Below are 27,988 nucleotides of genomic sequence, written 5' to 3' on the forward strand. Positions count from 1 at the left end.
AACTGCAGTTAAGACAAAAATAAAATAAACAGTTAAAATCTCAAGAAAGTGACTTGTGAGATAAAAACAGCTACAATCTCAGGGAGCGAGAGCAAGTCCTCCTATCCATGAAACAGGCTCGATCACTCTGAGATGGGAAACCAAACTGTTACACCAGTGTAGGCCAATTCCCAATACTACAATACTGCCAAAGGCAGTCCTAACAGTGTGAGCCTCCTATGGAGCAACATGGAATTAAAAAAGTGGTAAAATGCTTCAAACATCCTTCGCAAAGACTATTGGAAGTTCCCTTTATCTCGTTTTATGTGAACTTCAAATAGTCTGCGCGAGAAGGCTGACAGAGCCCTTTAACTTCACTTCAAAGACCAGTTTTATTTTGACATGTGACTCTGAAGCTGTTTGTGTGCAGGCAAAGGGTAAATCTAGCACTTCAAATAAATGGAGCACATTCAGGTCCAGGTCTGGTGTCTGGCTGCCTTAGCCCGAATGAAAGATATGCTCATATTCATTGAGAATAAACTCGACTATCTGGTTCTGAAAGACCATGTGCATCGCAATGTTGGACGCCTCCATTTCGGGCCGAAGCAGCGTCGGGCCAAAGACGATGGCAACATTCTGCACGGTCATGCGATTGTCCTCCCAGTACTGAATGACCCTGGAAAAAACAAAATAACACGAGGACTCATTATTTCATATTATTCTCACTACATTATGAGCGATCAGAAGAGAAAACAATGAAATATACCTGCATAAATGTCCAAAAAGAAGTTCCATGGTGTCATGATTTGGATGAGGAAGTGATTTGACCAGCTCACGCATGCAAGAGAGTTTTGTGTTGTGATCAGAAATTCCTAAAAAAAACAAAAAAAAAACAGAACAAAACCTATAATTCATAAATAGGTGATACAGTGAAGTGTTATTCATGGATTTGAAAATGTTGCTTACTGATGGCTGTGATGAAACTATCGAAATGGCTGAATGGGAAAAGTGGCTCAGGAAGCTCTCGGAAAAACAACTTCAGCGCTCCAGTGATAACGTGGACGTCCTCCCACTGACCGTCCTCCAGGTCCAGTTCCTCTGTTTCAACACAACAGGTGTACAGCCCATAAAGACACAGCAGGGGGCACTGCTGTCTACAGCAAGACACTTCACTTGGTGGAACATCTACTCTCCCTGTACTGGGCTGAATTTACATAAAGAACTTGTGAAGTTTACCGTGGTCTGCTTTGAAGCGTAGTTTCTGGATGACAGCGAGGTTCCCGCTCACTCTGTAGAGTCCATCGATGTCTAAACCTGTAAATGAACACATCGCGAGGCAACGGTGACTTAACTGCTATACTGCGCGCCACAAAAAAAAGGGCCTCAATAGAGGATATAAACAAAGTGGATTACCTCGCTTTTCTACTGCTTTGATGCATCTCTCCACAAAGCCCGGGACCGTGGTCCTCTCCTGTGCGCACAACGTATCCAGGTGGCAACCAAATACGCTATCTGCAGAAATGAAAATCAATACAGAGGAAACTTTAAATGAACACATAATCCTGGGATATTATTGATAAACTGTAAACTGTTTTTTCCCCTTTATGACATAGACTTTTATCCTATGTTGTGTGTACTACTGTTTTGTGTAATACTGTTTGTCTTCAACTCCGCTTTACTGTGAAAATAATGCCCTCAGTGTTCACTCTTCAGTTTGTTTTCTCTGTGTATACATGAGCTGCTTTTCAAATAACCCCCCCCAAAACAAGAGAAAAACTAGAAAAGCACTCGGAGAGCGCAGACCTCCGCCAAGGCAGCTCAGCCTAAATAGTATATCGTGGCCATATATCCATATATTACCTCGGATGTATCCTTTCTCCTTCACGGACTGCAGTGTCGGCCGTTTCAAGAGGAATTTCATCAGTTTGGTGCGAACCCTTTTCTGATCCGTGTCTCCAGCAGAACTGGACGAGTGCGTGACAGTCGCCCTGGAGGCTAAACAACGAAACGTAAAACATTACAATAGCCGTAATAATAGTAGCTACAGAATATACTCGTATCTCGGCCAAACAGATGACATCAGTCGCTCCAGACGGGGTTTCATCTTACATTTTCGTCTTTCACCGAGGTTGCCAGACTTGTCATCTTGCTCTGGGCTGGTGATCTTGTCATACAAGTTCCCATCTTCCTCCTCTGAGTGATGATCCTGGTACTCCTGATGAACACACACACACACACACACAAAACAATAAAATGATGTCATGAAAATGACCAAACCTGGAGTAAATAGCACGTTTTTCTTCTGTTTTTTCACTGGAAATATTATCTTCCAGCAAATTTGCTCATTAAAAGTTCTTTCTAAACTAAATGTTTTGTTTGATTAATGTCCAGAAAGTTTTAAAATGTTAATCTATTATTGGAAGATTTATCTTTTTCCTCTTAATACCACAGTATTCACGTGGGAGAGAGATACGATTTAATATTACACCCTAAAAAATGAGTTCACAGCCAAAGGGAGGAACCGCAAGTCTGACATAAATCATTTTATACGATTCAGTTTTGTTACTGATTAAAACGAGTTCAGGTAAGTGGACTGTTCTGCTGCTACAAACACAGAAATGACTCGGTCGGTAAGGCTGATTGTTTTCAACCGTAAATAATAGACACATTGGACGTACTTACCAGTTGCCGTATGGTGTCCATTAAGGCCTTGTGCCAGTCACTGATGATGCTTTCTGTGTCGTACTGTAACAGAAACTCCACGTTGTTCTTGCCTTTTAACTGAAGAGGACAAAATCAATCAGAAACTAAAGAGTAAAGGTTGTCATTTTTTTGTCTGAATTTTTTGTCTGAATGCTGGAAACGCTATTTTTGGCCACTGTCAGAACAGTTTGTCCAAAAATGTGTCCTATTTTCTTACATTTATGACCAAATCTGAAATTAAAGTAATGACTTTTGCCATCAGCCTCAGTTACACTTTGTGTCAAGCACTAATTAACACTGTAAACAATTTCTCTGCTATATAGTAGCATGCTACCATTGTTTGTTCTGTCTCTATCTCATCTCCCTCTTGTCCTTTCTTTCCTCCCTATCTGTCCCTCACCTCTCATCTGTTCCCCATTTTTCCTTTCACCTCAACCAGTCGAGGCAGATGGCCGCACATCTTTGAGTCTGGTTATGATTTGGCACTATACAAATAAAATTGAATTGAATTGAATTGAATAACTACAGTTTCACTTGATCGAGTTCTTCATAAATCAAATCTCGATATGTTATTTAACATAAGTGAAGATTAAGGATGATTTTTCCCTGGAGAGTGAAGGGAAGTGATCGTTCACTGACAATCTCTTTTAGCTAAATACATTCACAGCTGTTAACATCATGTTTTGGATTAAATGAGATGATAACAGATCTCTATCAACAAAAGGTACACGTACACACCTCTAAAACATTCTTTTTGCTGGATTTGTCTTTTGAAGCCCAGCCAATCGTCGCTCCTCGCAGGTCGACCGTGACCTCTGGAACAATCTGATTCGTCTTGTTCTGCATAGAAGAAGAAAAAACAACGCAAAACTGACAGCACTGCATTCCAAGAAACAAGCTGCACCAAACAAAAAGCTGTGGCTGTCACTATCTGTTTATGACCCGATTTGTCTGCTCTGTCTAAAGTTTCAGGTGACTTTAGCTGTAGGATGAGCTCTTTCTTTTCCCTGTGAGTCCTTTCTAAGTAGAACCTCAGTGCGTGTCATACCGAGCTCCCCGTCACTGCAGACTTCGGGTCTTTGTGGAACGTCAGAACTCCGCCGTGGAGAACCGTCCATGTCTGGGCCCAGTTTTTCCTAATATGGAGGCAATAAGAAAAGACGTGGCGCTTAGGGGGAGAGATGGCTCACAATCTCAGAATCTTAAATGTGAGAATGTCAGGAAAACAGGATCCACAAGAATTTATTTTTTACCTTACTTTCTTGCCATTCTCACACACTTTTGTCTTGTTGAGAATTCCAGCTTTCTCCAAGTTATGCACCTGAAAATGTATTTTTAATCTTTTGTTTATTACAGTATGTAATATTTAGGTTTATAGTAATGACAAAACACAATAATAATGATGATAATGGTAGCTCATGAGGGACATGGTGAGTATAAACCCTATATATAAAGGCATGAATACAGGTTGCAGTGATAGAAATCCACATCCGGGTTTCTTAATCTGTAAAATAAGGCTGATTTTTTCTGTCATAAATCAAAATTCAGGGGCTCATACTTAATGTAACCACTCCTGCTCTTAGTGGCCTTTAAAAAAATTACTATCTAATGTGAAAGTGTCTAGTGGAATAAAAAAAAGAGTTTGGAAGCCAATGCTATGACTAAAAGAGTTCGTATCCATACTCCCTATTTTCCATATTTTCCGTGAACAACAAGGAAACAGTCTGGGAACACGTGGGGGGGGATTAAAAACAAAAAAGCACAATAAGTGTCCTATCCCAGCAGGGGAAATTACATCACTGCATGAAAAACAGGATGATTGATGGTATTTGAATGAGACACATGTGCAGTCACACCTTTCTGCCTCATCATAGATAGACTCTATCTATGACTCAAGCATCAGGTGAACCTTCAAACTAATAACCCACGTTATATCGCAGCCACCTGGAGGTCAGATAATAAGGGTTCCTCCAGGGTCTAAACCCAAAAGCCTTCGGAAAAGAGATAAAGAACCCCCCGTTAATGGCTTCATCTAGAGCGGTACGAGCAACGGCGTTGACACAAGCTGCACTCACGTTGTGCTGCGTCTCTGGAGAGTTCCCCGTGCTGGAGCTGTCGCTGCTGTAGTCTGATGTGTTCCTTCTGTGAGTTGGCATGAATCTCTGTACCATGGAGGGAAAACAGTGGAAGATTTTAATAATCCATTAAAATTAAAATGGCAGAACTTTCACTATAGGTTGTTTTAATGCCTGTATGTACAGTACATGAAGACAGAGTAAATTAGTCCACATAAAATGACACTTGCAGCACAGTCTTCATATTATTATTATGTCCATAAAAGTATATGGACTGGACACATTTGTGATTATTCTTAATGGTTATTCATAGTGGGGCCTTGACATGACTATTGACACTCATCCATGTACAAGAGAAAGGGTTTTTCATAGTGTATTTAGCCAGAATGTCACACCTCATCGCCTCGACATCATAACTGGTTCTCACAGCTCCTAATTCAGGTTGCAGCCTGCAGCCAGGCTCTGAGACATGGTGTAAAACCTTCTTCTCTGAGCAGCGGAGGCTTCTATCGGAGGTAGTTGAATGAGACTGATAATCACACACGGGTGAAATGTTTAGGTGCCCAAAAAAATTTGGATTATAAGATTAAGAGATCGCTTTATGCCACGTAAAAAAAAGAAAAAAATCATGTTATTTAAAACTGGTAAATTCCAAAACAGAATTAAAATAGCAGAAGTGACACCTCCATACAAATCAGGAAACAATCACCACTTCACAAACGACAGCCCTGTTTCTATACTTCCATAATTCTCCAAAATAAAAATAAAAACATCATTTACTGTCTGAAAACCAGTATGGATTCACATCCAACCGATTTCCAATGTCGAAGACGTTGATCTTTGACATTCAGAAACTTAATAGAGAAATTTGAAATTCTATACAATAGATCACAACATTTTAATCAATAATTTACACATTAATGAAAGCTATGGTGTCAAACTGGCTGAAATTGTTACTAGAGAATGAGAAAGCAATTTGTAAAGTTGGGAGTGTACTCATCAACAAACTTGGACATTGGCTTGCGGTGTCCCCCAGGTGTCAGTATTGAGTCCAAAACTGTAGTCAAGTGTCTCGTATCTTAAACTTTGTTTTATTTTGTAGATGATGAAACAGCTCATGTTTAATGGAAAATGCTAAAATCTGGGAACTGTAAAAATATCACTAAAGATACAAATGGAAATAGATGGTGTTAAAATTGAAAAATTGAATAGAACACAAGATCTGCGTTGCAGTTCTTTGCAAAGTAACAAAATGGTTTTAGACAACAAATCACTTTGCACTCTGTACTGTTCATTAGTTTTGACCTTATCTTAGTGGCTGCGTGGAGGTTTGGGGAAATACAAACAAATCAATCAAAGTATGTATTTCTATTGATTAAATGAGTTTTAGAAACAACAAATTCTAGTCATTTTTAGATGTCTTAATGCTGAATTGTGACATGTTGTATCTTAATTATATCTTAAGATCTATGGGGACCAAATAAACACCAGCTCTGGCCTTAATTACCACAGTTTTTGTTGTGCTCTGCTTAGTGTGAATTGCATAAACACAGCAAACACAGGCTCATATTTGTGTCCAGCAACACCCAGGTGTTTGTGTACAAATGCAGCCACTTGGACCCCTCCCTCTCCTGCTGCTACTGTCAACAAGTGTTCATTGTGGCTGATTTGCATTGCTAAATAAGAGCTAAAACCCCAGGAGGGTGAAAAAAAAAGAAAAAAAAAAGGGAGTCACCCTGACAACTTTTGCAGCTTTACATGCACGTCGAAAGCCAGGTGACACACCCTGGGTGTGTGATATAGCATAAGCCAGTGACAGAGAGTGTGTAAATACTCTGCATATATGTGTGTGTGTGTGCATGTACCCCATCATCCTGAGCTGCACTGAGCTGAACAGGTCCCATAGTGTGTCTCCAGTTTTTTATGACTGACACGTTTTCTGCCTCGACACCATTCTCCACTCTGGACTGACCCGGAGCTACAGGGGCCTGAAGGGAACAAAACACAATTTAGTTAAACTAAAGTGCAAATATTTGTCAACTAATCTACATCTAGAGTACAATAAAAAAAAAAAAAAATATTTGAATGGTAGATAAGGGTTGGATTACACTCTTATAATGACACTGAAATGAAAAAAAAATACTATACTTGCCTGAATGTGATCAATGAACCATTTGTAAATTAAATACATGTCGTAAAACAGTTGTAAATAGATTAAATAAATTTAAATTTACCTCAGGCAGGTTCCACTGAGACTTGGAGCCGTCTCTCAGGTAGTAATAGGTCTGTCCTCGATCGTCCACAGACTTGATCCACTGTTGCGTGAACATAGATTTATTCAATTCATTTATTTATGAATTTATTGTTAAAAAGACAGTTACCAAAAGGAGAATATTTAAGTATTTTCTACTGTCCTAATAGGAAAATAACAAAAAAAATAGTCTCTTCAAATGGAATCACAGGATATCCATTTAAAATGTTAAAGATGAAATATTTAAGGTGAAATTAAGATAATTTATCATGTGACTTGTGTCTCGTGGTTTCACCTGATCCGGAGAGTGTTCACTGGTGAACACCCAGGTCCCGTTGGGTTCCACAATGAGGTTCCAGCCTGTTGGGGTGCTGCGGTCCAGGTTGGCCCTGGGGATGACGGTCCTGCTCACGTGGCTGAGAGTGTACTCTTTGGGGAGGGCGAGCGGAGGTCCCGTGGCGGGGAGCTCCAAGTACGCGTCTGACTGATCGGCAGCCGGGTAATCCTCCGAGGGGTAGTCCTCCTCCGGTAGAGGAGGCTGAGGGTGTAAACATGGCAGAAACGGATATTAAGACAGGTTAAAAGTAATGTGAGAATGAAGTATATAATTTTCTTTTTTCTGTCTTGAAATGTCAGCATTTAATTTAGAATATGTTTTATTTCCTATCCTAACTGTTAGCAACATAACTCGAAAAGTCGCAGACGGATTTGGATGAAATTATCAGGAAATGTCCACCATGGTGCTCTGTGCTCTCCGAGTGCTTCTAGTTTCTATTGCAATTTCATGAAGTGAGATCCATGTAACTGCTTGGTAATGAGAATACCATAATATTACTTAAGTATTACAAAAAGTATTGCCATCCTATTACTATACTTTAGTAACTGAAATTGTAATGTAAATGTTAAGTGTTACTCTCGTAAGTTTCATCTGTAGAAATGATTTTATAGAAATAACACAAAACAAACACAAAAAGTCTACATTTTCAAACGTAGAGCAGCTGCATTCACCAGCAGCTGCATATTTTGTCTCACTTCAGTTTTTGCGTTAAAAATGTTGCCTCGTCTCACAGAATAAAGTCAACTGAATAATTTCCTGCTGTGGCCCTGATACAGACCTCATGGGCTTTGAATGTGATAAATGTGTCACAGAGTTTCCACGGCCTCAAAGTCTTTCTTGGCCCATTAATGTTCTAGTGCAAGAAAAGGAGGGGCACACTTGCTGCTTGTGTTATGAGGAATAACTGCAGAAAAACACTGTCAATAATGTGCGATCATTTTCAACACAATAGGGACAATCCTAAGGCCTACTATGAACTTTCTGCATGAGTGCTGTCGGCTAAGAATATGAGCCCTGTCTGCCGTGTGAGTGCGAGTGATTTAATTTGATCAAAAGCAGATTATATTTAGAGCTCTCCCCTGGGTGAAGCTAAAACAGGAGACAGAGCGAGGCTAAAGTAGAGCAACCAGACTTGTCCTTACCGGCCCGTCCTCATGAAACCTGTGCACGCTCATAGGCTCCATCACAGGAGGGTACGGGCTCAGCGGCTCTGGAGGCTCCCAGGACGTCTCCCCAGACATTGGGTTGTAAAAGTAGGAGCGGCCGCTGATCTCATCCACCAACTGCTCCCACTCTGAGGTCCACGCAGGCGGGGAGGGGGTGATAAGAGAGAGGGCAGGTGATTTAGGAGGTGATGGGGAGTAAGGCTCCTCTGCAGGGAAGCGCTCAACGTCTGTAGGGGAGTCTAGAAAAGGATTATCCCAGGTGGTGTGCCCCGTAGCGGGGTGGTAGTAGAACTCCTGTCCACTTTCCTGGTCAGTGTGCACCTCCCATCCTTCTGGGTCAAGGTAGGACGGAGAGCAGGGAGAAGAAGCTGAGGGGGGAGACTCGGAGATGCTTTTGCGAAGTTGCGCTACGTTGACGTAAACGGCTGAATGGAGACTTTCATTTTCCACCTGTGAGAAGACACAAAAATGTCAAATAAATACACAAATTCGACAGAACAAGAACTACAGCATACATAAAATCAGAGTATTTGCATGTGGGAGTCTGTGTTTGTGCTCGAGGACAAGTTCCTCCTTCAAATGACAGTTAGTCTTACCACTTTGGAAAAACTGTAAACAGTATTTATGAGATAAAAAGCCGTGTCAGACGGTGTCAAGTAGCAGTCTTCAGCTCGCTGCTCTTACTCTTTAGCAGTCAGCCTTGCCCAGTACTCAGGAAGTAGCCTTCAGCTAAAAAAAAAAAGCCCACACACAAACCACAAAGGTGTCCCTCCTACAACAATGATAATGAAATTATTTTGCCCTAATTTCTTCAGCTCAAAAACCACATTGTGCCCTAATAATCAGAGCTTGATTAACCAAAAAAAGTAATAAAATAATGACAGAATCAGGTAAAAAGTGTAGAGAACAAAAACAGACTGATGTTGTTTTTGTGCCTCGCCACCACAGCGCAATAATAAAAGCGTTTCAAGGTTCTCATGCAAACTATATTTTGAGTTCCTGTCAGTGTAAGGGAAGCTGCTGAAACACAAATGTGACAGTGCTTAAAGTGAACACGCGAGTCAAAAGTGCTGCACGACAGGAATAGGGCATCATGCAAATAGACGCCCGATCGTCACAACTAATTTGTTTTAGGAGCTCGTGTGAAAGCGAGACAGAACGCGATCAAACGTTGCCTCTGTTTGTCTCCAGCATGACTGAAAGTGTGACGCAATAATGAAAAGTGTCACCAAAAGAACTCGACATGACCCCACCCATCCCGTTAGATCGTGCTCTTTATAGGGTTTGTGATCAATGTGCAATGAAAACAGATTATTTACAAGGAAATAATGGAATAAAGACATAATATTTTAATCTTTAAGCTTTTTACATTGTTTAATTCCATAGTTATTCCACTGTGTGTCTTTATGGTGTTTGAGTGGCTATTATTTTATCTAGTACATTGTTCTGGGTGTCGTTTTCACTTAAGCCTCTATAGGTTTTTACTCTATGTTCTTGTTATTTATGTGTATGTGAAATAAAAATAGTAATAATGATAATATACAGGTCAGGGAAGGACAGCACAAATATGGAATTAAAAAGATATTTCCCATGACATTTCTGTGACTTATTAACTCCATTACAGTATATGTGGAAGATGGAGGAAACAACTCATGATCATATGGTATAAGCATGATGCACATGTCACAATAAAATTAGAAAATTGCGTCATCCTACAGTTTAGTAATGCATAAACAATGCAACCAGAAGAAATTACATATACTGTATGACCTACAACCTATTTAGGTTAACCAGTTATTATATATTGTTAGTTATGTAATGATGAAATGATGTTATTACAATATAAAATGTTATGATTGTCTGCACAAGTACAGGTTTTTATCAGAGATAAGCCAATAGAATGCGTAGTATGGTTTTGAAATAGTCTGTTAAGGCTATAAAGTGTTGTTGCCAACTTAGTAGTTTTAAAAAAGATAGAAAGAAAACTTTATCGGACCGATATGAGTCAAGGTTGTGACGTCAGTACCACATAAAGTGGCGTCAAGCCATATCTAACATTAAAATGCCCTCGATTGGGCTCTACTGTGAAGAGTTTAGGAGAAGAAGTATTTGACATGAATAAAATGAATTTGCCTACTCAATGTATTATAGATCTCAATCCAACCCCTGAGGAGCCGGTCAATGTGGACACACACAGACAACTGACCTGGAAACAGATCGATTCCAAACAAAGCGCCATGACTACATAGGGGGGAAAAACAGGGGAAATGAAAGAGCTGCTTCATCGATTCCTGAATCCCTACAAACACTGTGAGACAGAGGTGTCATAGACTGTCATCACTTTAGCGGAAATATCACAATCCCAGCACATTTTTCATAGTTAAGCTTAATTTGAGGTACTTTTAGCGTTACGTTATCATACTAATCCACTGCTCTTCTGGGATCTTTGCTGTGCTACATTTATTAGTGTAAAAACTTTTACATGATAAAACATATGATTCACTGGTAGATGGCAATGCTCAGTCACACTTTTTGGCCAAGGTGTCAGACGTCTGGGATGCATTTAAACTGGAAAAGTCCAGCATGTATCAGCATAAAGCTTTATTTGAGTGTCATTCTGGTTTAATATTTAAAATACTTTTGCCTGCACTCTGGGGCCTGAGCTCCTCTAGATCTCTTGTGGTTCTGTGGTGGTGTGATCTTGGCATGGACCCCTGATCTTGGATTTCCTTGACCCCTCCTCAGCTGGGAAGGTGGCTGAGTGCCAGTCAGGAACACTGGCACAAGCCCATGACTTGCTTCACTCTGTGAGGGCCTTGGGGTAAAGGAGGCGGTTGGACTGGTGGGGGGGGGGGGGGGGGGATCAGGGGAAGGCCTTTGTTGCTCCACTGTCTCTTAGCCCCATATATTTTATCACCAAATAAAATTACAGATTTAACAATAGGAGGAGTATATTAGACTGTTGTAAAGAGCAAATCAAATCTGTCCGACATACGGTGAACAAAAAGAATTTAAAAAAAGAGACTTATAGTGTAGTACGATGTATAGTAATGCTTCAGCAGCCTGGTAATGACATTAAGATAATATACTGCATCAGACACAGAGAGCATTACTTCCACTTTTGATTTGTGTACATTTTAGTCATAGTCATGATGTGTTGAAATTCTGAACCGATTTTTACTGTAATGAGTACACAGTGCCGTCTTTTTAGTGTACACCACAGGTTTTGTGACCCACTGTGATAAAATATGTGCTATTTTAAAGATTCAAGAGGCATTTTGTGTGATTTCAGGATAAGAAGCGCCTTTTATCAAAATGTTCAGTCACTACTTTGAAGCCGCTGCAGCTTTGTATAGTATACCCACGTGACGTAACACATTAAGCAACTCGTCCTACGTCCTCTGGTGTGGTTATTTTTAATCTAAAGACAGGACTCGTGTCCACAACAAGAGAGCAAAGGACTCGTTGGAAGTGAACCAAACCGTCAAAAGTTAAACCAAATCATCGTTGTGTGAGATTCAAACTAAAAAAAAAAAAAAACATCAACAGCTTTCAGTTCACAGCACAGGAAAAGAAACAAGTGCCCGAGGTGACCCAAAACAGGAAGTGCAACTCCTATCAAAACACATAAAGCACAACAACCACACAGACGCAAACTTTATACGATATATAACGTTTAAACGGCACCTTTGATGCCAGCACGATCACATACCTGGGGGGCCACAGGCAGAGTCAAGCCCTGCTTGGCCCGGTGACTTGACCAAACCTGCGAGTACATATCCACCATGCTGCTTATATCAGGGCTATTTTGGAGAAGCCATACATCCAACGGTACGAAAAAAAGGACACGGAACCTGAGCACATACGGCCACGCTGTGTCAACTTGTGATGGGAGCTGAGGCAGAGGCACAGTCATGAAACACACCGTCAAGTGCACATCCTCTCTTCCCCCCCACTCTCTGCTGCAGCTGTGACAGTTGCAGCCCAGATAGAAAGGAGAACTGTGTTACAATAGCAGCAGGAAGGGACTGTGTGAGGATGGGGTGATGTGTGTGTGTGTGTGTGTGTGTCTGTGTTTGTGTGTGCCTACGCATGAGTTGCCTTACACAGGATGGGGGCTAGAGGGTAACTGTCTGAGTTTGTGTGCTAAGAGGGCGAAATGCAGACACGCGGGCATTGAAAACAAGACCGAGAAAAAGGGTCAGATAAAGAAAGCAACAGACATTTTGCAGGTCACGTCAACCTACTTCCTGACTCTGTGCCTCATAATGATAAAATGAAAAAAGGAAAATTATGGCAATAGAAGAAAGCACACGATGTTACAAAGCTACTAAAACAACTTGTTTTCTTCCACAGCTTCTTCAAGGTCACTCGGGGCCAACAACAATTAAGAACAACACTTTTTCACAGCGAAATGAAGGAAGGCATGTTAACTCTATTGAAGAGAAAGGGCTTGAAACAGGAAGTCCAATTGTTCAATCAACACTTCCTTTTACACGAGACAATATTAGCAGCCCTGCAGACAGCACGCAGGGTGCCGCGCGGCTAATTTGGTCAAGGTTTTTTTTTTCGGTTACGGTTAATCACAAGTGGCTAGAGCACGAGTGTTGTCATTTTTTCAAAGTGACACTGTGATAAGGCTGTGATTAATGTGTTTGTTGTGTGTGTGTGCTATGCCAATTTTAAGAATGTAACACACACATGTTGAATAACCTAGCATTAGAAAACAGAATGTGTTTAGAATTTAGGGGGATTCAACCTTCTTTTTTTAATTTATTAACTGAAAATAAAGTAATGTTGTGCTTTCAATAACTTACAGCGCTAGTTGGATGCAGTATACAACTTGACCACTAGATGTCACTAAATCCTACACATGGTTCTACTTCGTAATAATAAGCTTTAGTTGCAATACCTAAAAAATATGGAATATGGAATATACTGTAGTTTGCTATTAAAATATGTTGAAGCATAAAAACATAATATAATCCCTTGTCAAAGTCCACTTGTCTCTGCTTTTCAAATAAGGAGGAAACTTTATCGAAACAACTGCATTTGACAGCGTTTTCCCCCGCATGGTTCGTACACAGAATCCTGCGGCGCAAGAGCGGACAACTCTCTGCCCTCAGCAATGCATGAAGCAGCAATCTTCCTGATTACTTAACCACATTAGTGCTCAGCCAATCAAACAATGGAGTGCCAAATTGGGGCCCAAATCACGCCACAAAAGCCCACAGTTGAGCTATTGAATCCCTCCTGTGGCTCCACCCTCCCATCTTACATCACACTCTTCAGGGCCCCAGTATCACAGAATAACTCTACCAACACTCAATGTGGAAATTAGTCGGCTTATGCCGTTGTTATCTTTGCACTTCCTTCCAGATCTGATGCCCGCAATCTGCAGATAATATTGCTTGTTCATGGTGGATTGCTTCCACTGAAGTGTTTTCTGTTGTCGTGGAAATATTGAACTGTGGCTCAGTCAAAATGGGCATCTCACTCTTTCCGTATGAAACCACGTTCCAGGTGTGAATAAACATTGTGACACACGGTGTGAAACGAACAGGAAAACACTTTAAAACGAACTTTCTTTCTGGAAAATCTGCAAAATTGGACAGTTTGTTTTCACCGCCGAGACGCAAAACACTGTACTCAAGAGTGCCCTTTAAACATTTTATAAATAGTAACGACACAGAAGACATTCCAGTTTCTATGACTCACGCTGCGTTTCACAAAGACCAGCTGAAAGCTTTAGATTAGATACACTTCTTGCATACATCAATAATCCAAGGTTTAAATGGCAACGGCTTTTGATTTTGTGAAAAAAATATGACCAAGAATAAAAAAAAATATAAGAAGATAAGTTAATACTACTTCTTGGCTTGACTAAGTCAAAAAATATCTAATCTATTACAACATTAAAGTCTCACCGGATTTCCTAGTTGTAATTTAGTTATATCTAATCTCTACTCTGATCAAAAAGCTTTTCTTTTTTTACCACGGTGTAGTTTACAAATTAGCAAATGCAAATGCATAATCCCTGCAAACTGTATCTGGGAAAAACAGTATTCGACCCTTCTGGAAATACCTGTGGAATAGATGTATTATAATTTTGCAGCTGTCTAGCTCTTAAATATGAACATAATCCATACAAGGTGTAAACTGGGACTAGGCTTGTCTACTGTACGTGCTGTTCAAATGAAAATGTGCACAAACTTGTATGACAGAGCACACTGACTCATTAACTCTCTGCTCTCCCAACACATACACCGCTGTCCCGACGCATGGTTAAATACTCCACAGCTAAAGCCAAGTGAAAATGAACCTGACCACTCTGTCAGCTATAGCCGTGTGTTTGCAGACGTCTGACACTACCTGTTGGAGCAGTTTCTTGGCATTTGATTGTGTCAATTGTACAGCAGGAGCAGGAATTTCTGCACTGTTGTGGTTAAAGGTTATTATATATATTGTACCCTATTTCTCCAAGTTAAACTAGTTCCCTAGTGTCCTAATGAACATGTCTGTGACATGCTTTGGTCAAAATACCATAAAAATGAAGCGCCACAGCAGTTCAATCACCCTGCCAAAACAGCCCTGTTCAGAACACTCAGTTTAGTAGTATCTCTTTAGGTCCACCTTAAAAAAAAAGTTAAACCAAACTTTAGGGACAGGAAATGACATCAGCCACAGAGGCTACTGGGAGCTAACAGCAGTTAGCATTTGGAAAAGTGATCATTTGCAGGCTCAAACAGGCTCATATATAACATGGATCTACTTGACAGATAAATCCTCTGAGGCTGGAAGTTTGTGTAGAACTCTGTGCTGCACTGTGGAGCCAAGAATAGAACTTTTCCCGGACTTCAGCTTTTCGGATACTGTTGCCCTCTCCAGCACTCTCGCGTGTTTTACGGACAAAGCAGAGCTCCGCGAGACAACAATTCCAGGAATTTAGCGCATTGTGACGTCCCAATGAGCGCGGAAGTCAACATTGAACGTTTTATCTCCTGTGCTTAGACTGAGGAGGACCACAAAAACATGAGTGAGTCATCTTTTCTCACACTTTGCCGGCTGATAGGAACTCCAGAGTCCCAAATATAAGGATTTCAATGATTAAAAAGTTGATTTTGAATAATATGTCCCCTTTAAGATGTTCCCAGTGAGGCTGTGGTTCCTTCCAGGTTTTCTCTAAAGAAAAGGGGGGGGGCTGAATGAACTGAACGGGTTGTTCATCTGTTCAGTTCGAAATGCCTTCGCAGGTCACGGAATTCACAGGGCGATTAAGTAGAGGCTGGAGATTTCTTTTACTCGCCAAAGATCAATGAGACTTTGGAGCCTCTGTGACTTAAACAGAACATGCTCAATATCAATCATCAAATAATCCATAGATTACAGACATGCTGTTGCCACAGAAAGCTCCAACAAACTGAAAAAAAAAACTTTACAGCTATGAGTTCAAGTTTGAATTTAAAACCAATCAAAGTTTTGGTTCAATCCAAACACTTTTACAAAAAGTGATTGTTCCATTTGGGACCAAAGGACAGACAGTGTAGCCCCTTGATATCAAGTGACCTACATTTGGGCTAATTGCATATGAACTTGTACGTCAATGACATGGCAGCGCTGGCACTAAAAGCCCCACAGCAATGCTTGCTGGGAGTCAGGCCAGGACCACCACCACCACCGCCACCACTACCACCCCATATCACCATGGAGATGGCTCGTCACCATTGTGAAGTAAGAATTAGTGCACTTGAGGGGTCCTGGCACGTCTGCAGTCCTGTTACAAATGTGCAAGTCTCTCATTCATGTTTTTTTTTTTTTTTACACAGGAAGAAGTAGAAGAAGAAAAAGTAAAAGTATTATAATAATAACTCAACTAATGTTGAAATTGCAGAAAAGTGTGTAAGTGCATCCAGGTGTGTTGTGTAATAACAATACAATCCTCCTTTAGGGAAAACACACACACACACACATACAGGTTTGGAGTTCTATTCATTTGGACAGCTAAAAAAAAGCATTATCCCTAACCTCAACCATAACCAGTTGATACCAAACCCTAACCACAATTCAAATCATAGTCCTTTAACTTAACCAGCTCCTCCGAGACAAGGTTCTGCCTCATTAGAACCAGGTTTTGGTCTCCATGAGGGAGGAAAACGTGCAAAACCTATACCCAATTGTTTACAAGTGACACACTTCTCCTCTTCCTCCCCCATTTTATATTTAGCTTTATTTATTTACTTTACAAATCATGCTTCTTATTTATATTATGCTATTTTTAAACATATTGGTATTTTTTTTCTTCATTTCTATATATTCTGTCTCTATGACGTAGCACTTTGAATCGACCTGAGTGAGCTTTATGAGTAAAAACTGACTCATCCCTGATCCTGTAACCGCGCAACAGGTGCAAAACCAATAGAAAGTGTCGTCAAAACTCACCTGCACCAAAGCTTCCTGCCGTTTATAGTCAACAAACTACTACATCCGACGGAATCGCAAGGTTAACAGTGAGCAAACATGTTCGCTCTATGTTTCATGTTTCATGTAGGCCTATGTTTTTCTTTGCGATGCGGTTGATCTTGACTCCCTGGTTCGTCAGTCACCGGCGGCGCAGGAGAAACCAGGTAGCAGCTGGAGGTTTGTTTGGGAGTGGCCCTCTGCTCTCGCATTAACTCCTTCCTTCCTATATCTCTCTCTCTCTCACTCACTGAGCCGACACAACCTGTTTTCGGTGTAACCTGCTCTGACTGACTGACGGTGACAACAAACAAAAGCTGCAGCTCAGGACCAGGAGCCTCCAGCAGCTCCTCCTAAAACTTTAATCATCCCCGCGAGCGCGTTTTTACGCACGGATGAGCGCAAACTCCAGCTTCCACACCCGCAGAAACTTTCTGACCACAAGTGAGAATCTTAAATCAGCTGCTTTTTTTCTCCTCTCTCTCTCTCTCTCTCTCTCTCTCTCTCTCTCTCTCTCTCTCTCTCTCTCTCTCTCTCTCTCTCTCTCTCTCTCTCTCTCTCTCTCTCTCTCTCTCGAGCCATTCATGCAACACCTCTTTTCGCCCATTGAAAAGGCATAAAGGGGGTCGACCGGTCATTCATATGCTGATGAGCTGGTACAGATACTGTGAACCTAACCAGTGTGGTATTTAAGTCAGAAAAAAAAAATCAATCAAGCAAACTCTAAAAGTTGTAATCTAATCAAAAACAACTGTTTTAGTAACAGTGGTGAAGTCTAAACTTAGTACATTTGCTCGATTTTCAACATTTTATGGATTTTACGCACCAAAGTGTGTTGTATAAAAGGGTTTGTGGTTCCATAGAGCAGGGGTTCTAAATGAGGGGCACCCCAAGACTATGTGGCACACTACATGGGGTCTGCCACATACATTTGATCATGAAAAACGCACTTTGTAGCAGTGTTTCACCAAACTCTTTTTTATGGTGACCCACTTTTTACTGATGGATACAAGAGAGTATTAGGGGCCACATTTTTTGTTATAGTGGAGATTCAACTTGTGAAATTTTGAGAATAAAGTTGGAATATCACGATTCTCTCCGACCACAGTCTGAAACTGACCATCCAAATCCAGTGGCAGCTTCTATGGAGACATTATATTCCAACGGTATTCCAACATGTCAAGAGCAAATTTAAGCAAAATATGTTTCTAATTATTTCTGTAGCACCTAATTTTATTTTTGAATAGGTTAAAATCAGCCTCTGTTTTAATGTGTAGCCTCCTGTAGATATACTGTATTGTGCAAAAGGCCACGACAGTGAGCTCTCTTCTGTGTTTCATGGGAAATCTGCGCCCCCTACTGATCATTAACCACAATGACACATTTGTATCACACAAAAAACACACACAATGATGAACGCAGGGAGTAACATTACCTGCTCAGTGTGTGGAACGGTCATGGAGGATGTTGCTTTCTGCTGCTTTGATAATGATTGATCACTTGAAACATCTGGATCAGGATCGGGCAGGTCATGGTATGAGTTCGATTCTGGGATGTAGAGTTCTGGTATTTCGTCATATATGGGTAATATGGGTAAGTCAGGGGGCAAAGGGAAGCTCATATCCTCATCGTCCACAAAAGTCTGTTCCTCTACTGCTTTATTACTCTGCAGTGAGATTATTTTCTGCTCTGGATGTCCATTCCCAACCTTTGGCACATGATGAGGTTTTGCGTAAACTTGCAGGCTGTCATCATCTGTGGATAACGAGGAGCTTCCTGCCGAACCACATGTCCTAATTTCATCCAAAGGAGGTGCAGAACTGCTTTCTTCTCTCAGAATCTCACTGAGCTTCACATCAGGCGTGTCCTCACAGAAACCAAAAGTAGAGAAGCGGCATGTTCCTCTCGAGGCCGCCTGACCTTTTACAGGAATCTCTGATGCTGCTTTACAGGACGATGATGATGATGATGATGATGATGATACGTCCACTGGTGTGCTGTCAGTCACACCTTCAGGTGAGTCCAGGTTATTCATGTCAGCGTGTGATGGAAGCTCCTTCACATACTTTGCAGGGATGTAAAAGGGCTTGGTGTGGCGGTCCTTGCAGACGTACCACCAGTGCTCGCTGGTCTTGGAGAGCAGGATGAAGCTTTCATTTGGCCGGATGGACACAGGTTGACCGTCCTTTGTCGTGTACTCAAACTCATACTGGACCAACACCAGAGCCATGCTCCAGTGCTCCTGTGTGTGTGTGTGTGGCCTCTGAGTCAACATTCACACATCCCGGAGCTGTAAATGGAGGAAAGAAAAGAAAAACATCCTTGTAAAATGTCACTTTGTGGCTCAGAGTTCAGTATCACACACTTTTACTTTCATGGTACACCATTTGTGGTTGTTGGAGTTATTTTTTTCACAGTTATTTTAAATCCCTGTTGTTGTTTTGATTTTCTCTGCAGTCATTTTGCAACATCTCATGTTACTTTGTGGTTATTTTGCATCTTATTTTAGGCACTGCCTCTTCTGAGCTTGAATTTTGGAATGACTTGGTGTTTTTCTCCATCTTTATGGTCATTTTGTGTCTCTTATCTGAAATGATGTAACGTTGGGTGTCACTTTAGGGCCTCTTTAGTGTAACTTCCTGTGTTTGTGTTGTTGTTCTGTGCATCTTAGTAATTGTGTTGTCATGTTTGATGCCACTTTTAATCGTCTAGCATCTTTTTTTTCATTTCATTTCTGTGCCTCTGTTGTTGTTTAACAAATTTTGTGACTTTTCTGTCTTTGTGTTGTTGTTTTCTCCTTCTTTTTTTTTATTTTATTTTTATAAAGTAATTATGTGACTGATCATTTACTGTCACCTTAGTATATATTTTTTCTGGTCATTTTAAATGTTTTACGAGATATCCCTGGAGCTGTTCTGCATCCTTTTTGGTGTCTTTCTGTGGTTCTTTTTAATGTATTTTTGTGACCTTTGCATCATTTTGTGTCAGTCAGCTGATGACCCTTCCAACGAAAAGTCCCATCCTGACTCTGTGTGAAACTGGCTGACTCATTTAACGACTGTAATGTCAGGGTAAAGCAAAAGAAATACAATAACAATGCTCAATACAGCAGAGCCTTCATTTCTATGCACAGGAACAGACAGGAAGCTGCTTCCATTTGCTGCAAAGAGCAACTTTACAAAGACCACAAGAGCAGCAGACACAAATTTGCTTAGCCACAGAACAGGAAGACTTCACTGACCTCAACTTTGCGTCACACTGACATCACCTGACAATCTCAGTTTGCCTTATCAGGCTATGTTTTATCCATGAAGCCCAGCTGCTGTTGTCTCCTGAAGCACATAGAAACACCAGGATGCAGCAGTTAACAGCTATTGTACGTGCAAAAATGTTGTGATTGTAGCCCTGCTATTAAATATTACAATTCCATTGCATTATTTAACTGTGTAGGTTAATGTATACGCAAGAAAATAATATGTGAGTTAGAAATGCTAATGAAAACAAAACTGTGGAACGCAAATAGTGAACAAGCATCGGTGAAAAAAACTTGACAAAACAAATTTTAACAAATTTTAATCACTGAATGCACCATTTTTTATTAAAGGGGTACATAAATACAAGTTATAACAAACTAAATAACAAAAATAGTGACTTGTAATTTCATATCACAAAGCCTAAATGAGAAGGAGTAAGTCATTCACTTGCCTGGTTGTGTTTTCCCGTTGCTGCTGGATGCCTCTCAGACAAACCTGAGGCTCTTGTGTCGGCGGAGAGCCCGAGCTGTACATTTTCTGCTCGTCTGCTTCGCTCTCAATTTCCTGTTCTCTGTGGTTGTGTGTGTCCCCCTCTGAGAACAGGCATCAACCAGTGAGACACAACTTCACAGAAACACACGCCTCAAGAAATGGGAAGTCTCATGTTATATTTGTGGTTCACTGGAAACATGAATCATTTCTGTACATTACAACACAACAAAGAGATTGTCCCAATGTTTCCTCTGAAATTGACATGGAGCATAAGGACTATTTGTATTTTTGTGTGTAAAAAAAAAAAAAATCACCGATAACAACTGAATTCTGCTTCTTTTACCACATACACTGTGCCCTCTAGTGGAAATTTGAGTTAAATACAACCTGATTGATTTATTGTGTAAATAGTGTTTGTCATTATATATCTTTATTTCCATTGTACTAATTCGAGAAATTTCCAATTCTTCTGAAATCATGACTCGTCTGAATTGGATTGTATAAAACTTTAGAAACATGACACGTAGAACGTAAACGTATTCGTGATAAACGTGAGGATTGTTAAGTACTGTATATGTAATAACAATCACAAAGTGAGTTGGTGATAGGCTGAAATTTTCTTGAACTGTTCGGGTAACCCCGCGCTAGGCAGGGTGTCTAAAAATTGAGTTGAACTTATGTTGTTCCTCTCCACGGAAATCTTTAGTAAAAGGCGAAAGATTTGTACGATTTGAAGAGAAACATAAGTGTGCTGTTTCTTAAAATGCACACAATGGGAGTCACCCTTTGACGTAACTCTTACAGTGATGGTCTCACTGAATTTCCAGAAGCAATCGATCAATATACACCACATCAATGTACACTATTGGTATAAATAAGGTCAAGGATGAAAATAATTTGGAAAATTAATTGAAAAAACACGAATAGTGTGTTTACAAAAAGGTTATAACTTTTTCGCAATGCATGATGGGAACCGATAAGACGAGCCGGCACCTCCCACATGTGAGACATACTCCGTCGTAGTGGCACGTACTGCATCGGGGGAGCTTTTTTTAGCCATTATATGTAATGAGAAATGTGCGAGAATGTGTGAAAATGCGTAAGACGACAAAACAGAACGACTGTGGTGAAAACTACATTTAAAATCAGGCTTAAACAATAAGTAGAAATAACGCGAGATAACTCAGTGTTACTACTTCCGCTCAGGCAGGAAGTCGTTCGAGCACAAAGAGTGACTGTGTGTGAGTGAAGTCTCATTCAGATAACTTTATTTCCATTGTTCCAAATGGAGTTATTCTCCTAGAGTTAGGTCGTACTGGAATTTCATTGTACATTAAATCAAGCCCCTACACGTGACAGAGAAGTTTTTAATTGAATATACACATATGGATTTCTAGCTTGCGTCACTGTCAGGTAATTAGTCATTCCTTTTGAACAAATAAGGTGACCCCGCACTAGGCAGGGTGTCTAAAAATTGAGTTGAACTTATGTTGTTCCTCTCCACGGAAATCTTTAGTAAAAGGCGAAAGATTTGTACGATTTGAAGAGAAACATAAGTGTACTATGCGCTCATTTTCACACTAGAGATATCATCCTTTGACGTAACTCTTACAGTGATGGTCTCACTGAATTTCCATAAGCAATCGATCAATATACACCACATAAATGTACACTATTGATACAAACGAGGACAAGGATGAACATAATTTGGAGAATTAATTGGAAAAACCCGAATAACGTATTTACTAAAAGGTTACAAGTCTTACGCAGTGCATGATGGGAAGTGATAAGACGAGCCGGCACCTCCCACATTTTGTGATAGACACATACCGCATAGGAGGGGTTTAGTTAGCCATTAAAAATGTTCTGAGAAATGTGTGAAAATGCTAAATACGGCATAAGAGAACGACTGTGGTTAAAACTACATTCTAAAACAGACTTAAACATAATGAGCATGCGCAGAAGTCAACAACTAAAAGCATGCCAGAACTTACCGTTGCTACTTCCGTTCCGGCAGGAGGAAGTCGTTCCAACGCAAACGTAAGACCTGCTTTGAAATGTGAAATAACAATAATTAAACAATGAAACCAGCAAGAAAAGGTTTTGAGTGAAAGCAAATTCCCCGTTAAGGTTTTCTGAAAAATATTTGTTAATCCACTACAATTTCTGCCAAAAAAATATTTGCCGACTTAACAACAATGGGTTATAAAGGACAAGTCATTGTTCCAGTTTTAAAATGACAAATGCTAATTGTTTAGGATTTTCAGCACATTTAAATGATTCCATATTGTTACCAGAATGAATGACTTGATCCAGTTTTTATTACGACCACACACAAAGTTCAGAACAATCAGAATGTTAGAAGTACAACAGACAAATGGCAGTTTTTGTGCAAAAAAACCCAGTATCTTCACCATTATCAACACTGGCTGGATGTAGAATTCTCAACATCTAACTGGCAGGGTTTTCTGTGTCAAAGAAACAGTAACATTAAAATAACCTCTGTATCGAAGAATCAATGCAGTACCAACAACACTTGCAACACAATATCAACTTTAGTAAAAATTTCTTCATCCTATTATTTATAACATAAGAATATAGAACAATATCTTTGTGGTGAACCTCCTGATGTTATTGATAATTAGTGAGCGCTCTCAGATTGCAGACCACCATCATCCTCCTCAAAACGTTTTAAAGAGGGCACACAATCTTTGGCCTGACGTGTCACCGTCATTATTTCTACATCCAAACAATGAAGTAGCTGTACTCTTTTGGTCATCTGTTCAAATATAAATATAGGTCAATATTTTAATATAAAATAAGGCAACTTTCAATTCGTAAAAATGTTCCTTCCAGTAGGATTTGGCAAACCACTGATTTTTCACCGTCCACAGACACATGACCACAAGACTTGGCTACAGAACTTATCAGAGCAGCTTTCTTTCATCATCTTGTCAGTTATTATAAAAAGCACTGTAAAACTGTTGCATGAAAAAAGTGTCTGTGTGCAGCTTTATTCAGATCATATGGCCTTGACATCGATGAGGTGGCCATGCTGGGCCGACTGCCTTAAAGTCTTGATCCCTTGAAGTTTGCGGCCGTGGAGCGTGAACTGAGACCAGGCAGCCAGCTGGAGCAGGGCACAGGCAATAGGCACAAACACCAACAAGTAGAAGCAGCCCAGGCGTAGAGGTGGAGTCCCTGAGCCGGAGACAACGTCAGGCACTGAAACCAGAGAGTCCTTCACAGGCTCCCTCTCAAAAATATCATAACCTGGGAGAGAGATATCCAACAGGAGGCAGAAACTTTGATTTAGGCAAATTAAAAAAACATAAATACAAATGAATACAGTAACACATATAACTATTTTCAGACAACATTCTCAATACTGAAATAACCAAATAATAAATCAGGTTAAAATTTAAAAACATTTGGTTGTAAATGTATGGAAAACACAAAATACCTGTTATATTTCCAGGACATTAATCAATACAATTATTTCCTTTCTTGTCCATGGGTGTCAGCTAAATAAAAAAGCAGTGATTTGTGATCAAATGCTTGAAAACGGGGGGTGGGGGGGATGGCTCGCTCAGCTCGACATTTCCTGAGGGCCGACAAGTGCAGATCTGTCTCATTTTCTCACTTATTTAATCTTCACAACAACTTCAAACCTTACTAAAGTCACGTTGTTGAAAAGGATACAGATCAGCTATTCGAGCAGAGATACTCTGCACTACTACAGCATTCAAAACTAGCAAATTTTGCACACTTCCTGATAAAGCGCGAGTATGGGGACACTATACCTGTGTAAACACACAGCAGCCATGTGCCAATGAGTGGGGCAAATGTCTGGCCCGGTTTGGTCAACAGGGCGACCATCCCGAAGAGGAGAGCGGACGTGGCCTGCTGACGTCGGTTGACCACAAAGTCTTCGTCCACCAGATCAGAAATGACCAGTTTCAGCAGTTTGCATGTCCCCTCTGTAAACACCCGATTACTGGGAGAATGAGAATGCAGGTTAGAGTCAGCCCAAACAGAAAACATCAACTGCAATGCAACTTATTTATAAGACATTTAGTACAGATAGAGTGCATTTTTTAAAAAAGGCATTGGATAGATTCGGGGCTACATAAATAAAGCACGGTTTCACAGTATACAATGAGGGAGAGGTGTTAAGTGTGTGTGTGTGTCTGCTCATATTGAGCAAGAGAGTGCCTTCATACTGCTTTTCAGTATGTACTGGCATACAGCCAGGAAACAACAGGAAAGTTAACACAGTAATTGACTGTAACAAACACTCCTTTGCTTGTCCTAGTAAATAAACGTTGTGCATTAACTATTGTACTCTCTCAACTCAATTGATAGGCGCCGCTGTGTGGTTGTAACTTCAGCTTTAACAGAAAGACAATCACGCGTGTGCATGGCCATACCTAGCAATGAAGATGCACAGCAGATATATGTGGTCGGCCCCAGCCAGCAACATTACCACACTAAGTCCCAGTTTGACCATAAATAGCCAGCGGATAACGTGGTAAACCCCATAACGTTGGCACAGTGTCAGGAAATACAAGTTGTTCAGGTGAGGAGCAATGTAAGAGATCCCTGCGTGAGAGCAGAAGCAAAACAAATTAAAAACAAAACAAAAACCAGCAGAAATCTCAGCTTTTCAACAGAAAATGATATGTATTGCCGACTAACAAAAGCGTAAATAAAAACAAAATAAAAACAGAAAACTTATTTACTGGACTTCAAAGCTTCTTGTATTTTGTGCAAGATTTCATCTAACAGTGCAATGTCTACTACTCACTGTCAACCTGTTCATCATATAAGATAAGCTTTTATATCGATTTGCATAAAACAAATGGGATATGTTTACTCTGTGTTTGCCATAATTCCTTTTAACAAAACAATCAAACCCAGTGCAAACTGCTAAACAAGAAGTAGCTTAACTCCAGTTTCACAACGCCTGGATTGAAAGAGATGAATGTTAGAATGGTTTATTTGTTCTTGGGGACCTTACCAAGTAAGATGGAGCCCGTGGAGGCAGAAATATTATCAGAGAGGAGATGTTCAAGGAAAAGAGGGAAGAAGTTGTTGTTGAAGTGGCAGTGAAAAACCTATAGAAAGAGAATAAACATTAATAAAATGTTATTTGAGCAGAATGAAGGAAAAAACAGACATATAGACTTGCTGCTTATTTAATATTAATCAAGGCTCTTAGGGCATGAAGCATCTTATGTTTTACTGACTGTCAAGTAATGACTCTATGTACTGTGTTTACATTCTCAGAGGTTAAATTATAATTGTGTACAAACACCATCCAGACATTTACTCAAAATCATCATTTCATGTTGTTAGGATGACAGTTTTACCACATGTGGCCCACTTAATCTCGACTAGAACTCATAACACATTTCATGTCGTCAGTAATCTCACCTGAACCAGGTTCATTGACACAAACCACTTGAAGTTCCTGTGTCTGGAAAGCTGCTTAAGGTACAGTCTGAAAGTGACAGGTTTTTCCGGATGGGTAGATAGAGAATGGCCATCACTGATCCTGTAATAGAGTAGAGGAAGTAAAATGGATGAAAATAAAGAGGCGCCAGTGTTACTGAATGTATGTGAATGTATAAATCATTTTAAATCCGTACTCTTTGTGCATCAATGGCTCATCCTTTCTTGGACAGGCCATCTGTTGAAAATTATGACGTAGCAGTCTGGACACTACGAAAAACCCCAAGACGGAAAAAGATGCCAGTGTCACACAGAAGAGGCGGAACAAGTAGAAATCCTCTTTGTCCCAGAAAGAGTAGGACAGAAAGACAGAGAACGAGCCCAAAGCGCTGAACACTGAACAGTGGAAGTTGAGGCGCGTGCGATCCGCGGCGGACACCGCCAGGTCAGCCAGCAGGGCACTGTGGTGGAGGTCCACCATGGTGAGGAATCCGTCGTAAAGGCACAGGCAGAGCAGGAACTGCAGGCCTGGCCTGGCCCATGCCACCCAGAAGGCCAGGAAGGACAGAGCAAAGAGAGGGCCATTTGTGGAGAGAGCCTTCAACCGCCTTAGCACCACTTCTGAGGATGTGACCTGAGAGCCTGACCTGGGAGTAAAAACAAACAAACAAGGGGGTATCTTGAGTATGACTTATGTTATATATTCATCTGTGCAAATACAGGAACAGCAAACTACACACATGTCAACGTCAGGTTGTATGTTTTATGTGTATTGGCCATATCTTGCTGCTGCTTTATGTTGTCTTGTTTGTTGCTTCATGCTATGTGCACGGTCTCACAAGTTCAACTCCAAAGTTGTGATTATGTTTGTTATGTTATGTGCCACAGCCTGCATTCACATTCTTGTTCTGCAAAGTTTATTATGTTTATTTGGAGTGGGGAACATTTACAATTGTGTTTATTTCCAAGAGTGGAGGAAAGAGACAGGATGAGAACACTTACTGGGGGGAGCTGAGGAAGGAGCTATCGCTCAGCCAGCCAAAGAGAGGGTCATTCACACTGTTCCATATGAGGAAAACTGTCTGAGGAGCATAATAAGCAACAAGTATTCAGTAAGTGTTTCTGACTGACTATACAAAAACATCATTTGGCTGGTATACTAGTGGTAAATGGGATATTATACCACAAGCCAAAGATAACATTTCTGACACATGCATACACACAAGTGTCTTCTCACTCACCTCTCCCACCCAGAAGGAGACTTTATCAATCTTGTAGACGGACACAAATGTCTCCACATAGTAAAGCAGGAACACGTTGTGAAGGATGGAGATAAAAAGGGCCAACGAGCCATAGAGCACCCCAGTGGAGAAGACACCTTGCCAGAAGCCACAGACACTCCTGCCCATTCTTCTATTTCAGTCTCTCTGTTCTGTATTTTCTCTATGCCAAGCTGTAATCATCTCACGGCCTGGCAAACCCAGGGTCACCACATCATCACGGCCTAAAAATAAAACAACAAAGAGTGTAAGGTTCCTTCTCTTCTCACAAAAACCTTGCTCATGTTTTGCTGTTATTGAAAGGTGTTGCAACATCTCATGGAAAATTCTCAACATGAAAACCCAAATTATACTGATATTTCACTTTCCCGAAGAGTTTAAGCCAGTAGGTACTTAGCAGTTGTCTTGTGGTTCCCTGTTCCTGGTCATTTTCCGACGTTAGTTTTATGACCACACCACCTCACCTGTCCCAGTGAACGCTGCTTTTCTTTGTAGGTTAACATCCGTCTTCAGTGCAGACAACCTTAACATGTGACTGTG

General features: G+C 40.6%; 2 protein-coding genes across 2 annotated transcripts; both read right to left on the reverse strand.

The window, feature by feature from the left end:
- Positions 1–477: 477 nt before the first annotated feature.
- Positions 478–19,198, reverse strand: arhgap27 (Rho GTPase activating protein 27; the record flags this gene model as incomplete). Its single annotated transcript, XM_083903695.1, has 18 exons — positions 478–655; positions 746–851; positions 946–1,077; positions 1,216–1,293; positions 1,393–1,491; positions 1,840–1,974; positions 2,089–2,194; positions 2,662–2,760; positions 3,421–3,522; positions 3,731–3,818; positions 3,936–4,003; positions 4,611–4,673; positions 4,758–4,844; positions 6,623–6,745; positions 6,992–7,072; positions 7,304–7,546; positions 8,488–8,961; positions 18,404–19,198. The coding sequence occupies 18 exons, from the start codon at positions 19,196–19,198 to the stop codon at positions 478–480; spliced, it is 3,057 nt and encodes a 1,018-aa protein (XP_083759821.1).
- A 4,283-nt stretch (positions 19,199–23,481) lies between these two features.
- mfsd13a (major facilitator superfamily domain containing 13A) lies at positions 23,482–27,636 on the reverse strand. The gene is made up of 8 exons (XM_083904035.1): positions 27,410–27,636; positions 27,171–27,250; positions 26,366–26,815; positions 26,151–26,271; positions 25,735–25,831; positions 25,145–25,316; positions 24,518–24,711; positions 23,482–23,987 (listed from the first exon to the last, which is right to left on the reverse strand). The coding sequence occupies exons 1-8, from the start codon at positions 27,575–27,577 to the stop codon at positions 23,737–23,739; spliced, it is 1,533 nt and encodes a 510-aa protein (XP_083760161.1). The 5' UTR covers positions 27,578–27,636; the 3' UTR covers positions 23,482–23,736.
- Between the last annotated feature and the right edge of the window lie 352 nt (positions 27,637–27,988).

This window comes from Microchirus variegatus (genome assembly GCF_963457635.1).
Source record: "Microchirus variegatus genome assembly, chromosome: 17".
Classification (NCBI taxonomy): Eukaryota; Metazoa; Chordata; class Actinopteri; order Pleuronectiformes; family Soleidae; genus Microchirus; species Microchirus variegatus.